The 16704-nt window shown below is 35.5% G+C and overlaps 1 protein-coding gene across 1 annotated transcript in view; it reads right to left on the bottom strand.

Annotated features, from left to right (window-relative positions):
* The window catches only part of Sox6 (SRY (sex determining region Y)-box 6), a 371334-nt gene that overhangs the window by 290406 nt on the left and 64224 nt on the right, over positions 1-16704 (bottom strand). Inside the window, exon 3 of the mRNA XM_013034148.1 lies at positions 6876-7083. Coding sequence (XP_012889602.1) covers positions 6876-7083 — 208 coding nt within the window. The remainder of the gene's footprint in view (positions 1-6875; positions 7084-16704) is intronic.

The raw sequence follows: 16704 nt of genomic DNA, 5'->3' as shown, positions 1-16704 counted from the left end.
GCTGGCTTATTTTGTTTTATAAAAATTACAAAGCAAATATGCCAAGCATCGTTCTTACACTAATACTTCATAATGGTCATAAATAAAATACCAATAGTTCTAGCTCCTTTTATAAGTTCTAAATGTTATTGTATAATCCTATTGAAAGATACTTGTTTATTTAAACTATCCAGAACTAGATAGGTATTTATTCTGAATTTTTAAGAAAAGGAAAAAGAACAGATTCGCATTGGGAGGACATACTTATTTTAAAGAGAAGAAAAAAATGAATTTAAATCAAGTTGTATCAAAATTGCTGTGAATACCCAATTGCTTGTTTGGCAAGAATTTGAGTGGTCGCCAGCATTCAAATGACTTGAAATTTCCAATATGTTTGAAATAATAACTCCGGAGTTTTGTAATGAATACTTAATGTGAATTGTATACAAAAATCCAAAACCTGCCCCATTTCTCCTAAGAATGAGAAAGATTTGGATCTGAGAGGTGCTAAGGCATCACCAATAGAACCTTCAATTAGAATAGTGCTTTAAAAAACCTAATAGCCCTAAATTTTGCCTTAAACTGTTTTGAGGCTACAGCATGTTATGAATAGGAAGCTTTTTGTTATTGCATGGGATTTAATAGTTCTTTACTGTAACATGAATGCATTGCTCTTAACTGGGTACTATCTACAAACCTCCTCCAAGGCTTTACCAACTTCTCTCACTGACAACATCACATTCCACATACTTCTCAGCAGGGAAGATTGGCTTCCAGTGGGGAAACTTTAGTATCAGCTTTTCCAAAAAGCCTGAAAGGCAAGTTAAACTGAATTGCTCTTCCAGAACACAAGAGCATCTTGGCTGCCAAATGCTAAATCCCTTAACACCACAGGACATTTCCTATGATCGGTCTGTGGTGCAGGGTGAGATTCCTATAATATTTCTCTAAAAGTTTCTTCAAATAACAACAATAACAGTAATAGTAGTTACAATAACAATATTTAGAGTTATAATTAGAAAAGCTAATATAAATCTGTTGACAAATAGGGGGTTGGAAGCAGGGAAAGAAAAATGCTCTGTTGAGTCTGGGTACTAGCAGAAGGGCAGTCGGCTAACAAGGAGAATAAGTAAGTTCAAAGTAGGTTGTTTGCACCTATGAAAACTAAACAATAAACCTGTTGAAATTGTTTTGGAAAGGAAGTGTGATAGAAGAGGGTGAGATTGATTGGAATTTATGGTAAATGTGTAGCAATATAACAATGAAATTCCCCCCCCCTCAACTAATAAAAGCACAGAAAAAAGGAAAAGCTAATAGAAAATATCCTCACAACAGTGCTACAAGATAGGTATCATTCATCTTGTTTCACAGAAGGAGGAACTTCTGAAGTATGCAGGGTTAAATCATTTTTCCAAGGCCACACAGCTAGGAAATAATGCTAGCTACATTTGTTGAATCCTGCTGTCTGCCAATAGTATAAATGCTTTAGTTGCATTACCTAATTCTTGATCCTCATGATAGCATGATAACAATGCCCAGTTTTTAGTTGCGAAAATTGAGACAGAGAGGTTATGTAACTTGTTCTTTGTCACTTGGTAAATGCTGGAATAAAATTTAAACATAGACAACTTCAGAGTTCACTCTCTTAATCAGTAGGCTGTGCTGTCTTTCTAAATATTAGAACTGGAATCAAAACCAAATCTAGCTCCCTCATAAATACGACTTTCAAAATTTTTTTCTCATTGCTTGAACTATATACAGCTAAAGTACAACTAAAGCTCCCAGAGGAGCAAAACATACCAACATGTACTCTAACTATACTCCAGGGAAAATATATGTAAAAATCCAAGTGATTGTTTAGAGATGCAAATAATGGTAATAATCCATCAGATATACACATAAACACATGCTCATTCTTGTGCCCACAAACAGCTGCATAATCCATTGGAAAGTCTATCCCACCAGGAATCCAAAGGCTCAAATGTGGCTGCACTTTCTCTACATGCACAGTAAAATGAATCCACATATTTTCCTTACCATGATAGCTGGAGCACACAATTCCACACGGCAAACACATACCTATGTGTTCTGACCAATGTGTGTTTGATGGAATTTTACCTAAACTTGTTCACCTATATTAGGTTTAGGGTTCTGCCAAGAAAAGTTCATTCATTCTGATATTTCTGCCTGACTCCAATCTTTGTCACTCCCTTCTAATCACAAGAATTATTATCCATGGAGCAGTCTTGAAAACGATCAAAGAGCAGAGAGACTTATTTTGTCAGATAGTCAAAGGGTTTTATTGTGGTGTTCCTTTTCTTGCAGTCTCACATGACTCCAGAACCTGACCCAAACCAGTGTACACCACCCAGGATCATATACTTAGTAGTATGAGACACAAGACATGATAGTGGCTAAAGTACTATTATTAAAGAGAGATTAAAACAGCTGTACATTATGCTGAAGCACTCACTCTTCTCTTTACAAACAGACGGTCCTGGATTACAAGCAGCACTTGACCATTTAAATCACGACAACAACCAGATTTAACCAGCTGGGCCATATTCTCCTAGGCAGTGCCTGTTGACCTCCTCAGTCACAGCTGCTCAAATGAAATTCTCATTAGACAACTTATTTTCAGAAGCCAAAGGACTCTCTGATTAAATATATGTATTTAGATATAGAAGTCCTTTTTAAAGTATTCATTTTCTGACAACTGTCGCTTATGTTAGAGCCCAGCTATATTGGCAACAAGATGGGTGATACAAGGATAACTAAAAATCATCATTTAATTACAGCCAAAGGATGTTTTTTTCTTGGAAACATTTTAACCTGACTCTATGAATAAATGCTTCACTATGATCTCTATACATCAATTTCAACAGTATTGATATTGTGTGTGCATATAAATATATGTCTGGCTATATCTATCAGCCTACTACACAACTATTTATTTATGACTCTAAAGTTAAATTTACAAAAGGTAGAAATGTTACCTACTCTCTATTAACCTCTCTAGAATAAAGGAGCAGGGAATTTCTGACAGCACGTTTGTTCCTCAGGGTTTCAAGCAATTTATTCAAATCATGGCTTGAAGGAGACATTTCTTGAAGAAATGACAAATTAAACTCTAAGCTGTAATTTAGTTGATCAAAGCATCTGCTTTATCAAATATGTATTATTTTAAAATGTACCATAGTCAGGTGCCAGTGACTCACGCTTGTAATCCTAGGTACTCTGGAAGCTGAGATCTGAAGATTTGTAGTTCGAACTAGCCAGAGCAGAAAATTCTGTGACATTCTTATCTCCATTAACCAGCAAAAACACAGAAGTGTAGGTGTGGCTCATGTGGTAGAGTACCAGCCTATAGTGAATAGGCCAAGTGAAAACATGAGGCCCCAAGTTCAAGCTTTTGTACCAGCACTCACAAAAGTAAATAAATGAAACACATTAGACCCTAATAAAGTATATAGTTAAATTTTTACATATGAAGGCAATGAGCTGAAAGGTAATATGATAGGCAAAATATTCTCCAGGACAAAAATGACTCAGGAAAGATCAGCATCTATTGTATTAACCACAAAGTCCTGCCAATCAGCTAATCATATGCTATGACTCTTGAACTATGATGTAATAGTGAGGAAGGGTCCTGTAATGCATTTGCAATGTTCAGTGTGTTAATATGTCTCAAATGAGAAGATGGACTTATAGACTTTAGAGTCAAAACAGGGCTGGGTAATGGTGGCTCAGGTCTGTAATCCTAGCTGATTTGGAGGCTAAAATTTGGAGGATCAGCAGTTGGAGGCCAGCCCAGGCAAATAATGTTTGAGAGACCTCTTCTCAACTCATGGCTGACTACAGAGGCATGTATCAGTCATCCCAAGACCAGTGGAATACTGAGACTGAAAAGACTATGCTTCTAGAACAGTGAAAATAGAAAAGTCCATCTCTACAGAAGGGACATGAGATATTATAAACCTTCATGATAGCAAGAATGAGAGGCGTAAAGTAACCAGATCTGGTTCAGGAGTAAACTTTTGCTGATGTTTTCTATAGTTATTTGTTCTGTTATGCTAATAAAAACTAGAAATCCTCATTGCTTCCATTTATAAAACTTTAACAACTTCTATTGTATTACCATCTTCTAAAGGCACCACTTCCAAGAATAAATTTGTTAAATATCCTTTGAGATATCTTTGAGAACCATTTCTTGTGGTCTTCACACTTAAATATCAAGTCTTAACAATTCTATCTCCTAATATCTTTTCCATATGCATCCTCCTTCTCATTCCTACTACATTTATTCAAGCATTCATTATCTCTAGCCTGGAACAACTTCCTTAATGTCTCTCTCTGCTCCAATTTGTACTACACAGTGCTGTCTGACTAACTTTCCTGAAGGAAAGCTCTAATCCATTACTGAAGTGTGCTCAAAAATAGTCAATGGTTCCTTCATCACCTTTCATGTAAAGTTCAAACATTTCAACCAAGTATTAATGAGTCTTTATGATTTGAACACAACAAAGATTTTCAGTCTTATATCCTGTATGCAAATACACCTTAAGTTAGACATTGAACTAGAGTTCATTTGATGTTTGTCTTCTATCTGTAGTAAAACATGAATTACCTCAGGTTAAGAACTGCTTCAATCATTATGGGAACTATGTCATCTAGCATAGAGGTTCTTCACCTGCAGTTCACAAACCCAAGAGACATGGAAAGATAAAATTCATGGGTTCTGAACTTGGATGGAAAAAAGTTATTTTCTCATGGAATTTTCTAATTGAATTTTTTGGATGTAAACTTATTCCATTAATCTCTAATTAACATTTTCCATTAGTCTATTTATGCAAATAACATATTATTACATTTGTTTTTACTATCAACAGATTGTAGTTGATATTTTAAAATCATATTATACTTGTTAAGAGATATTTCAAAATATCTTCTATGGTTATAACTATTTTTAATAGTCTGATATTGTTAAACTCTTCATAATATGTAATTTTAAGGTTAGTAAGCTAACCTTAGTAAACTAACACATTCCACCACATCATAAAAAATTTAAATTATTTAGTATTTTAGTATAATTATTCTGTGTGTAATTCTATATAATAGACAAGATTCATTTAAAATAATTCTAAGAATGAATTTAGAAGTTTCACTGGATATGAAAGAGATCCATAGAAAAAATAAAGCTCTGAGAGGGCAGAAGAATCAGCATGAAGTTTACCCATTAAAGATCATGTGTGTTACCCATAATCTACCAGAAACCTATCCATAATATAATAGCTCATATTTTGAATAGAGTCTAGAATTTCCCGATCATCCAGTATCTTAACCTACAGATGAATGGAAGGAAAAAGAGAGAGGTATAAAAAGATACATAAAAAAAATTTGTAATTGCAGAGAAATAACCATAAACTCAAACAGTCCTAATTAACTGAATGATCTCTAGGGGCATCATTACATTAAAACATGGTAAAAATAATTGACATTTATAGTATTATGCTCATCAATAAACACATCAAATTCACATAGTTTACAGTGCATAAGAGACTTATAGATCACTATGACACTTAACTCTCAAAATGTTTGATTTGTCAAATCCGGTACAATATCACACCAAATTTCAAATGCTGTGGTTTAGAAAATTTAAGAAGTTACTCGAGGTCACTTAACTGATAGCTGGGTTCCTAATTTACTACATTATGCTCTGGAGTCATCAAGAGGCTGACACTGCATCATATGATCTAATTACTGAAACAGGGAAGCAAGAAACACAGTTTAGATAGATTTTCACAAAATTAATTGAAATTAATTTAAATTTTTTATTCTTAAAGCATCAAATTAGGTAAGACTAAAAAAAAATTCTCCTGTATCAAATCCCAGTTTCCATGTAGTGTCACAGAGGTCTAAAGTTAACTTGTAAGACTAGAGATAAATCCAGAGTATTAATTCATTTACATTTTGAGGCCTAAAAGTTGTGCATTCAAAAAACAAAAGGAAGGAAGAAAGAACATACATCACATAGCAATCACATAAACTTCACTTATTTTGTTTAAGATTTACTGTAGAGTTTTCTTTCCTCGCTGTTTTCTAGGATTTAGACAAACCTGAGTAGATAGACTCTTGTGCAGAGCAAAGAAGCTAAATGAGGGAATTTACAGCAGATGGCACACCAAAGCACTCTGCCTTGAATATTAGCTTTAATAATATTACAAGCCCACCGCTCTCTACAACACTTGGAAGTAAAAATAAAACATATATAAAGTAAAAATTTTTTAAATATTTTAACGTTTTGAAAGTTGGAATGTTCATAAAGATGCTGTAGAACAAAAGGAAATAAGGGTGAAAGGAAAATTATTTTCAGTAAAATTCTTTTCTTTCCTTTTTCCTGGGTGATAAGAAAATTCTGTGATCAAAACTTTGATATAGGGCTGGAAGTTGGCTCAGTGGTAGAGCGCTTGCCTTATATGCATAAGGTCCTGGGTTCGATTCCTCAGCATTACATAAGCAGAAAAAAAGCCAGAAGTGGTGCTGTGGCTCAAGTGGTAAAGCGCTAGCCTTGAGCTGAAGAGCTGAGGGACAGCACTCAGACCCAGAGTTCAGGCCCCATGATCGACAAAAAAAAAAAAGAAAAGAAGATATAATATCACTACGGCCATATAAAATACACAAACTTAACTGAAGCTATCTGCTTAGCACTCCCAATAGATCACCACAGTACATCTGAAGGACTTTTCTTAGCTAGTACTAGTTACATACTTCTTTGTTCCTGGAAATCCCACTCTTTTTTTTAGTTTGCTTGTTTGTTTTATTTTGTTGTTTGCTTGTTTAAAGCCTGGAAACGTAAAAAATAAAAAAAAAAGTCCAACAGCTAGGTCTACACATACCCTCTTGTTCTGTCCGAGTCATTTCCTCAAGCTTCTTCTGTTTCAGTGTGTCCACCACATCGGCAAGGCTCCCTTTGCGGCGTTCAGGGGTTCCAAAAGTAACACTGGTCATTATATCGCGGTCCCGACTCCCTTCGTCAGGCTTCTGTGGTGAGGTAGAGGTATTTCGGAAGGAATATAGGGAACATAACTTATTATTCTCTGACTCCTAGAAAAAATAAAATCAAATAAAGCCATTAGAATATAGGCTTCTTTGAAAATTATTGCAGAAGAAAAATCCCAAACTAAGGACAATACATAGGACTGATGGGATAAACAAAATGTTAAATAAAATAAAATATACTAACCAACTTCCCACAACCTTAAAAACAGGTACATTGAGACAAAAGCCACATTTTTGTTTACCTTAGAACCAACAGAAAAGTTCATTTTAGTATCTAACACTCACAATTCACCATAATATATAAAATACCTAAAACAGTGCCAGAAGTTAGTCAGACCTGAATATTTTTGTGTGCTGGAGTTTGGGAATGATCCCTTGTTTCAAGCTACACACGTGCCCATTAGAAACATCATTCTATTCTTTATCCTGAATAGTGATATTTCACCACACAGTACACATTTTTCGTGTAGCTTTTTTTTTTTGACATTTTTTAACAGAACCGGTTTACTGCAATAGCATTTTCACAGGAATGAGTTCCATCACAGATACATTAGTTAAGTAGGAGGAGGAATAGAACTATCTGCTGAGGAGGAAAAGCAACTATTCATTGAAAATAACAAACATTAAAAATGTATGGAGAAAAATTTTTGGTATCTCTCCCTAAGTCAGACCTGGGTATTAGAGGCAATAGCCCTTTAATATTCTTACATTCACATTTTTCTGTACAAAAGTATTCTTTTTCCACTTGACAATAAAAAGTTCTCAAGTATACAGTCTTCAGAAGCTTCAACATTCTAATTTTCCCTCTATCTGTGTCCTTCTCAAAGGAGTCCAGAATGCCTCAAGAGCTAGAGGAAGCAGCATGAGGCTGCTAGTGGACAGGGAGAGAAAAGGAACATGAAATAGAGAGCTGTGAGTTTTCACATATACCGAGATAATAATTATACTTGGTAAGTGCTGGATATTTACATACTGTTGCTGTTATATATAAGGTGGAGTCAAACCTATTTTCAAGATGATTGGGTGTATACAATGGGATGACATTTGTAAAGTTCCCAAGTCAGGGTTCCCAGAGCTGAAGTGGTATTAGGTTAGTAGTTTTCCGAAGAAACAGACCTAGGAATAAATAACTTTTTTTTCCGTTTTGCTTTCTAGACTTTAGAAATAGTAAAGTAAATAAAATTGAACTAAGTTAAGTTTTGACAACCCTGTAAATATCCTAAACACACTGCATTGTATACATTAAATAAGTAAAATGTACGGTTTATACATCCTATTTCAAGAAAATTATTTAATATGCTGTGAGCTAAATTCTTATTGCTAGCATAATGCCTTGAAAAAGGAAGCAAAATATGTTTGAGCAGAAATAAACCAAAAAGGATAAAATAAATGAGGCAGGAAGGGAAGATACCTCCTCTTTACTTTGTTCTTAAATCATTTCCCTCCCCCAGTAAAGACATTTCATCTCACTAAATATTTACTGTGATTCTGTGGGGTAAGACAAAGGCACTCCTTTGCTTAGGTGCCTGTCATGATTAGTACATAACTCCTTAAAATAGCCATTTCCTTCTCCACTTTGAATGAATGAAAAAATGAAAACTCAGAGATTTAGTTGCCAATGCTCTTTGACCCTGAGTAAAGTCCATACCAGATAAATGACTGAGTCTTTGATGAATCAGTAATCAGCATTTGATCAGCTGGCTTCATTTCTCAAATGCAAATTATTTCACATCATAGCCTAAACATAAAAAATAAAACCTTGACTCAGTCAAAGAGATTAAAGACCAACTCAAAACAAAAGACTTTTGAAGTAGCTACCTACAAATAACAAACCAAAGACCTCCTCATCACTCTTAAATACAGATTCTCCAGCTTAGGTAACACGTTTAGTGTGTAGAAGACCACTTCTCACAATTAAGTTCAGTCTTGTGTGCTCATAGTCACTTACTTGTCAGTCTGTCTTCCTTGTATTTTGCTCATGGACATATGGTCACTGCCATTCTATACCACAGACAATTACCACGGGTTCTATATTGCAATGATGACCCATACTGTCCTCTGCTCCATAATTTGTGCAAAATGGATCAACAGTACTGATTATACACAGTAAGAGGTTTAAAAGTCATGATTACTCTCAGGAAAGCCACAAGAACTACTTACAATTTTCCCAAAGCACCAACATAGACCATAAATAAAACCATTAACAGCATAAATTGTATGTTACTTTACATCTTCCTTAGGAAAACTGAAAGAGAGAAATATATCATTGTGGCCCTCACTTTTTAATTTCTAAAAACTAAAATATTTATCCTTCATGAATAGAAGCCTACAAGTATTTCAGTGAAAGTTCCATATAAACCAATACACACAATAAGTTTAATACGAAGTAATTCCAATTTTTAAAAAGTGAGAAAAGAGCTCTAATTCCCCCCAGAGGGGCTACACAAATTTTAGGTAAAAATTTTTGAACAAAAGGAAATTTTAGCTAATTCTGCAACTTTCTAAAATCAAAACAAGTCCTAAGATATACCAGTTGAAGCAAATGATCAAGGATACTATCAATGAAGCAACAATAGGCATCATAGTGCAAGCAAGACAAGGCTCTTATAACATTCTGAATATACCAACTATGCTAGTCAGCTTTCCATTATTGTAACAAATACCTAAGATAAGTAAGCTTAGAGAAAGGACTTATTTTGCCGACAGTATGGAGGTTTCAGACCCATTGACCTCATTGCTTTGGGCTTGTTTTGGCACAACATGAAGGAAAGCATGCTGGGGAGGAAGACTGTGTACCTGGCCAGGATGCAAAAATGAAAGAAGAAAAAAGAAAAAAGACAAGAGCCTGATAATCTTCTTGAAGGGCATACTCCCAATGACCTAAAACCTCTCCCAACACTATATCTTAAGGGTTCTACAACCTCCTAGAGCAATACTTTGAATACAGAGGCCATGGAGGAACTTTATCCAAACCATAGCACCAACCTTCAGAACTGTGAAATCCCAGCATTCAGGCAGATGAATCATGAGTTCAAAGCCAACCTGGACTGTAGAGCAAGTTCAAGGCCAGCTGGATTATACAGTAAAACCTTGCCAAAGAGAGAGAAAGGGGGGGAGGAGAAAAAGGAGAGAGAAAAGAGAGAAAGGGAGAGAGGAGATGACAGGAGATAGGGAGGAAAGAAGAAAGACAGAAATAATATGAAAAGAAAGAGAAAAGCAAAAGACAGTGTCATAGTGAAATCTACTAAAATCTAAAAAAAGGGAATGAAAAGAATAATAGAAGGGACCAATATTAGCAAAGTACATTGTACGCATGTATGAAAACATAAAAATAAACCATTTTTACAATTAATGTACACTGATAAGAAAACCTTGGCACTTGCAACTAGCTTTTGCTAGAAATGCTATCAATCTCACTTACCCTCTGTGCATAAGGCCTACCTCCATTCTCTGCAGGAGCAGCTCCAGTCCACTACTGATCTGATTTGGCTGGGCTGCCAACCACACCTAGACAAGGAATGTGGATGGACAGCCATACTGCAGGCAGAGGAGAACAGTGGGCTAGTACTGCACAAGTCAGATAAGATGTCAGGAATTGGGAGTTGGAGAGCTTAGGTCAGGAATGGAATTCCGACTGTATAATAGAGTAAAATCCACATACAGGTGGAAGTCTTTGCAGTTGAAATAACTGGAAAATGGCCTAAGAACCTGCATGAATCAACTTTCAACCTGTGGCACTGTCCTAATTGAAGGGGAGGGAATAATATGACCTTGTGTTACCATCCCTGAATGATTTTTAGCAAGACTAAATTAAAATGATTCATTCTTATTGCTTTGTGTGTTGCTTTGTTTTTTCATTTTGAATGAAGCATTTTTAATGACAACTTTAGCCTCATTCTAGGTCTCTCTCCCTGTAGAAAAGGCTTATTTTGGACATCGAATCTATCATATGCATGCCACACCATCTACAGTACTCTTCTTATTCATTAGACTGGATTCACACGCATTGAAGGAAAGCTTAAAACATGTTTCACCCACACTTACTTAATGAGACACTCCAGGGTTTCTACCATTACCTTAGCATTCACTGTATCTAAATATTTTAAGTTTCAACTGAGTGGTGAAGCTGTGATATATAAGTACATATAAATGTTAAAAATATTAAGTGATACTACACACACACACACACACACACACACACACGCGCACACACACACACACACACACACACACACCATATGTAGCATTTTCTAATCTCCAATCTTTTTATCCTCAATCTTTAAAGAACCTTTTCTTGAAGAATTTCAAAACCTATCTGCCAACTGTCTTATAAAAGCTTTACACTACTGTGCTGGTAGTGAATTATTGTCCCAAAAGATTTACCAAATCTAGATTTTAATAACTACTGAAAGGAAACTTAAAGTTTTTAGTAGGTTGAAGATTAAAATGCTAACATTTACAGGTTCTTTCTCAGAAGAAAGATTTTTTTCTTTCTTTTTTTGTCGGTCATGGGGCTTGAACTCTGGGCCTGGGTGCTGTCCCTCAGCTCTTCAGCTCAAGGTGAGCACTCTACCACTTGAGCTACAGTGCCGCTTCCGGTTTTCTAGTGGTTTATTGGAGATAGGAGTCTCACGGTCTTTCCTGCCCGGGCTGGCTTTGAACCGCGATTCTCAGATCTCAGCCTCCTGAGTAGCTGGGATTACAGGCGTGAGCCACCGGCGCCCGGCTTAGAAAAATTTTTTTCTTGAAAGTAACATATTGTAAGGAAACTAATCAAGTTAACAAAGCTTAGCTGAGCGACAAGTTGGATCTAATTGCCAACAGATCATTTGTGATGAAAATATCATTTGCTCTAATAGTAAAACAAAACATGTTCCTTTTTTCTTTTATTTAAAATTACTATTTGCTGGAAAATACTAGATTTTAAAAAAATACTCTCAAAGTTGACATAACTACATGACACACACATTACTAACAATTAATAACAGTAAAATTATTCATGGATCCATGAGAAAAGTAGATTTGCTAATTCGTGATTCCTAACATCAAAACAAAAGAGCTGCTGTTTTTAAAATGTTATTTTCATTCACAGGGGAAAGAAAGCATAAGCCCCAATTTTTCTAAATGACCCCATTATCCTATTTAACAAAAGGAAGTAAATATACTGATCAGAATACAGAAACATATTAAAATCCCAAGACTGTCAAGAGAAAGTACATTCAAAAGGTTCGCAATATTCAATACACCATCAGCCTCACAAAAATTGTATCTCAAAATTCAAAGGTCCTTAAAAATATAGTTATTGATTCCATCTATCACTTAAATTCCCTGTGCCAAGTAACATTGGATAATAAAGTAGTTAACAATGGACAATCTGAGCTAGCTTTTCTAGTTTAAATGCCAGCTTTTCTATCTTCTTCATATAAACTCATATAACTTCACATAAACTCAGACAAACTAGTGAATCTCGCTGGCCATAATTTCCATTTCTCTAAAGTAAGAGTGACAATAATAGTAAAGAATCTACCAAATGTAGTTGCTATAAGTATTAAATGAATAAAAATTAAACACATACAGTTCCTATGACATAAAAAGTGCTCATTAAATAATGGCAGTTGTGTTTGGAAACACTATTTCACCCTTTAGTTCTATCCATAGAAATGTTCAGAATTACAGCCTTTCCACTAAAGACACATTTTTAGAAAACCTTTGTATCTTTTTTCATAAAGAAAACATTGCAGTTTCATTCATTTCTTCTTTGTAAGACATAGATCACTCATTCTGATCATTCCTATTAGTATGCTCCAACTTGTTTACTGTTCTTTGTCTCCTAAAGAGTGGTGTCCATAAACTCAATGTACTTACACTCTCACTGCCTCTGAGATATCATGTTTTCAAGGTTGAATGCCATGGGATCCGCAGTCTCGTGGATGAGAATACTTCAAAGTCATTTGGTAGTGACATTTAAGAGCTTTGTGGCAGATAAACCTAACAGTGAATTCCTTAACACCTGAAGCAACACTCTACTAATGTTCACCTACTGGCTTATCTGTGTGCCTACCAACTCAGGAAGTCACTTTCATCTGGAAATTCATTCATAGTCAAACAACCACGTAGATGATACTAATCTGAACAATACTGCCATCCTAGGGTGAACTGACTAATAGAATTAACTTTGAAACCAAGAAGTTAGCAGTAGCAAGTGACTTGGTGATAGTTCATATCTTGACTTTCTGAGATCAGGAAACTGAAGTGAGAGAATTAAGTGATTTTCTTAAGGGCACAGAGCAAATTAGAAGCAGAAATGAATACAAAGATGAGTTAGCAATGTGATTTTTTTGTTTCTCTTGTATGTTCTTCCTCCTTGGTATAACTCCTGTTTTCACTGTTTGATGTCTGTGCCCTGAATCTTGAATATACATTTTTCTAATTGGGGAGGGGAAGAGAAATAACAAAATGCTGAAATAAGGATACAGGTTGACCCACTGTAACAATGAGATGTACAAGAGACTATGTTGAAAATGAACTTTACAACTTGGGAAGGGAGGAGTGAGGGAGGTGGAAAGGGAAGGGATGATAAGGGGAAAACAAAGGAGGGGGTAACAATGCTCGATAGGAAATGTACTCATTACCTTACTCATATAACTGTAACCCCCTGTACAGTATTTTTACAATAAAAACATATTTAAAAGATGAGTTAGCAGCATTTTCTCTTAATATTTTTTAACTCTTGGGAAAATTATTTTCACCGAAGAGAAAGACTTTCTTTTTATGGTTTAAGGCACTGGGTAAGTTAGGGAAGGATTTCAAGAGCTTATAGGTAGTGGTAAGTTCTTGTAGAATAAAGTTTCTATGCATGGAGAAGAATGTCAGGATTCCACAGAGTTTTTCTTAAGATGTAACTATTTAATGTGAGGAATCAATTTCCTTATATTATCTTCCTTTACAGTTGTCTACTTTTCTTCTTTATTTGAGAAACACTAGGGACACTTGTAAAAATGGCTTAATTAGTTACTTGTTGTGTTTAGTTTTATAAACAGCAAGACTGGAAAGATTTAAATAAGAAGAAACTACTCAAAATATAATCATTGTATCTTATAAATCATATCATTAAAAAGTACCAGAGCCTGGCACCAGTGGCTTATACCTGCAAGCATAGCTAATCAGGAGGTTGAGATCTGAGGATCATGGTTCAATGCCAGTCTATGCAGGAACATTCATGAGACTCATATCCAATTAACCACCAAAGGCGGGGGTGAAGGAAGACAAATAAAAGTGGTACTGTGGCTCAAGTGGTAGAGCACTAGCCTTAAACACAAAAGTTCAGGAACAGCACCCAGGCCCTGAGGCCCAGGACTGAACAACAACGAAAAAGTACTAGAGCCTGTAATCCTAGTCAAAGAACAGAGGATCTTGGTTTGCCTATCATCCCCAGTGACACAGAGAAGCACAAATAGGGAGGATCACACCTCAGGCTAGCTTGGGCAAAAAGGAAGACCCTACCTCAAATATAACCAGAGTGAATGCCTAGCAAGTGTGAGGTCCTGGGTTCACTCCCCTGTATCATCAGTAAATACCAATACATAAAAAATTCCAGAGCCCAATTAAAGTTTGCCAAACCCAGGCCTGATACGGTGGCTCATGAATATAATACCAGCTATTCTGATGGTGGAAATCAAGAAGAGAACTGTTTGAGGGCAGCCTGGGCAAAAGTTAGGAATATCCTGTCTTAACAAGCCATTTAGATGTGGCAATGTAAACCTGTAATTCCACGTAGTACCGAGGCATAGATAGGAAGATCCTAGTCCATGGCCAACATAGGCACAAAGCTAGATAGGCACTCTGTCTGAAAAATAACTAAAATACAAAGGGGTCCCAGGAGGTAAGACTTAAGTAGTAGAACCCTTGTCTAGCAGCACTGGCTCTGGTTTAAGGCCCAATATCATCCAAAAAAATGGGAGGGTTATTATCAAATCCATTTTGTTCCTACTACAGGTGTTACTGTATTAATAGAGAAGTCCTTCCAGAGCCAAGCTAGTCAAATGAAAAGAGATACGTGAACAAAATGTCTTACATCTCATACATGCTGAAACCTTAGGGCCATTCTGTGAGTTCAATTATCTCTACGCTTCAGTATTCTAGCAAAATATAAGTAACACTCTAGCTCTCTGATTTAAACTTTTTTGTACACAAGTTTGAACTCAGGCCCCCTACTTGTGAAGCAGGTGCTCTACCACTTGAGCCAAAATCCCAACCCTTTTCTTTTTCAGATAAGGTCTCAACCTTGTGTTCAGGTAGATGGGATTACAGACATTCACCACCACACTTAGCCTGTTTTAAATATTTATAATTAGAACAAACAGACAGACTAAAATGATTCCCCAGAGGCTATAATGCTTATGAAAGAATTATCTATCTGTACACTCACCAACAGCTTTATTTCCTATTTGCAATTTCAAGAAAAGTGAACCTAATCATAAAATGGCATCACTTTAACACAAAGCAGCATGTAAGAAGTCAAACCCTGCCATCAAATTTCCCCAATGTCTGCAAGCATTGCATTCCCCTACCTATAGACCATAAGTCTTAGGCTGCGGGGATCAGTTAAAATTATAGAGCCCATGCTTTCTCTCTACAAAGACAAAGAAAGGTGCAAATTTTTATTTTTCTCATTTAGCTTCCAAATACCACAAAGAAAACCTAAGATTCATTCTTCACCTCATTTCATCACCAAAAACAATAGCAAAGAGAGCTGAATTCTAACCTATGAAATAAAGAGTAAAATAAATGTAGTCAAATGATAAACAAAATACATTAATAAGAGGATAACAAGGAAATATGTATCTTTAGTTGGAGCAGATGAGGTGACAAATAAATTACTACAACTGAAGACTAAATGTTAACTATAAATTCAAAAGCAAAAAATATGTACAATTTGTTCATGATTTACATTTGTTTAATCCTGGCTAGCTTAATGCCTTTACAAAAACAATTCTCACCTACTCTAATTCTAATTCTTTGTAAATGATTCTCATCTAGTACATAGCTATAATCTATTGGTGGTTATTTTGTACATTTCCTCTCAGAAGTTTGACGAATTTGAGAACATTGTATTCACAATACTATCAACACATTGGCAACTAAAACAAGTTAAATTATATTGAAAGCAAAAGTCTACAAAGATTTTAATAAGATTTTCCAATTTCTAGAGTATTAATGAAATATTAAGAAGGCAACTGAAATTCATAACTAATTTATAATCCAACCTGATGGTAAATTTTTATTGGCAAAGGTTTATAATTTATACTTTGGATTCACAAAGACATATTAATGAACTTATTTTTTTATTCACCTAGAAAAATATAATGTCTAGGGATTATGGAGATGTGATAGCACCAAAATAATACGTATACGGCTAATAGTATGGAAAAATAAATGCCATTTCATTGAAAGGAATTTTAGCAAAAGAAATATAGTTTGATATTGTTGTTCTTCAAAAGAAGAACATTTCATGAGTTGGGTTCTGATGGCTCACACTTGTAATTCTAGCTATTGAGGAGGCTGAGATCTTAGGGTCACAGTTCAAAGCCAGCCTGGGCAGGAAAGTCTGGAGCTGTGGCTCAAGAGGTAGATCACTTGAGAATAAAGGCCCAGGGACAGTACCCA

The sequence above is a fragment of the Dipodomys ordii genome, unplaced genomic scaffold (genome assembly GCF_000151885.1).
Source record: "Dipodomys ordii isolate 6190 unplaced genomic scaffold, Dord_2.0 Scaffold183, whole genome shotgun sequence".
NCBI classification, from domain to species: Eukaryota; Metazoa; Chordata; class Mammalia; order Rodentia; family Heteromyidae; genus Dipodomys; species Dipodomys ordii.
The sequence above is the reverse complement of the archived record's forward strand: the minus strand, read 5'-3'. Positions and strand labels throughout refer to the sequence as shown.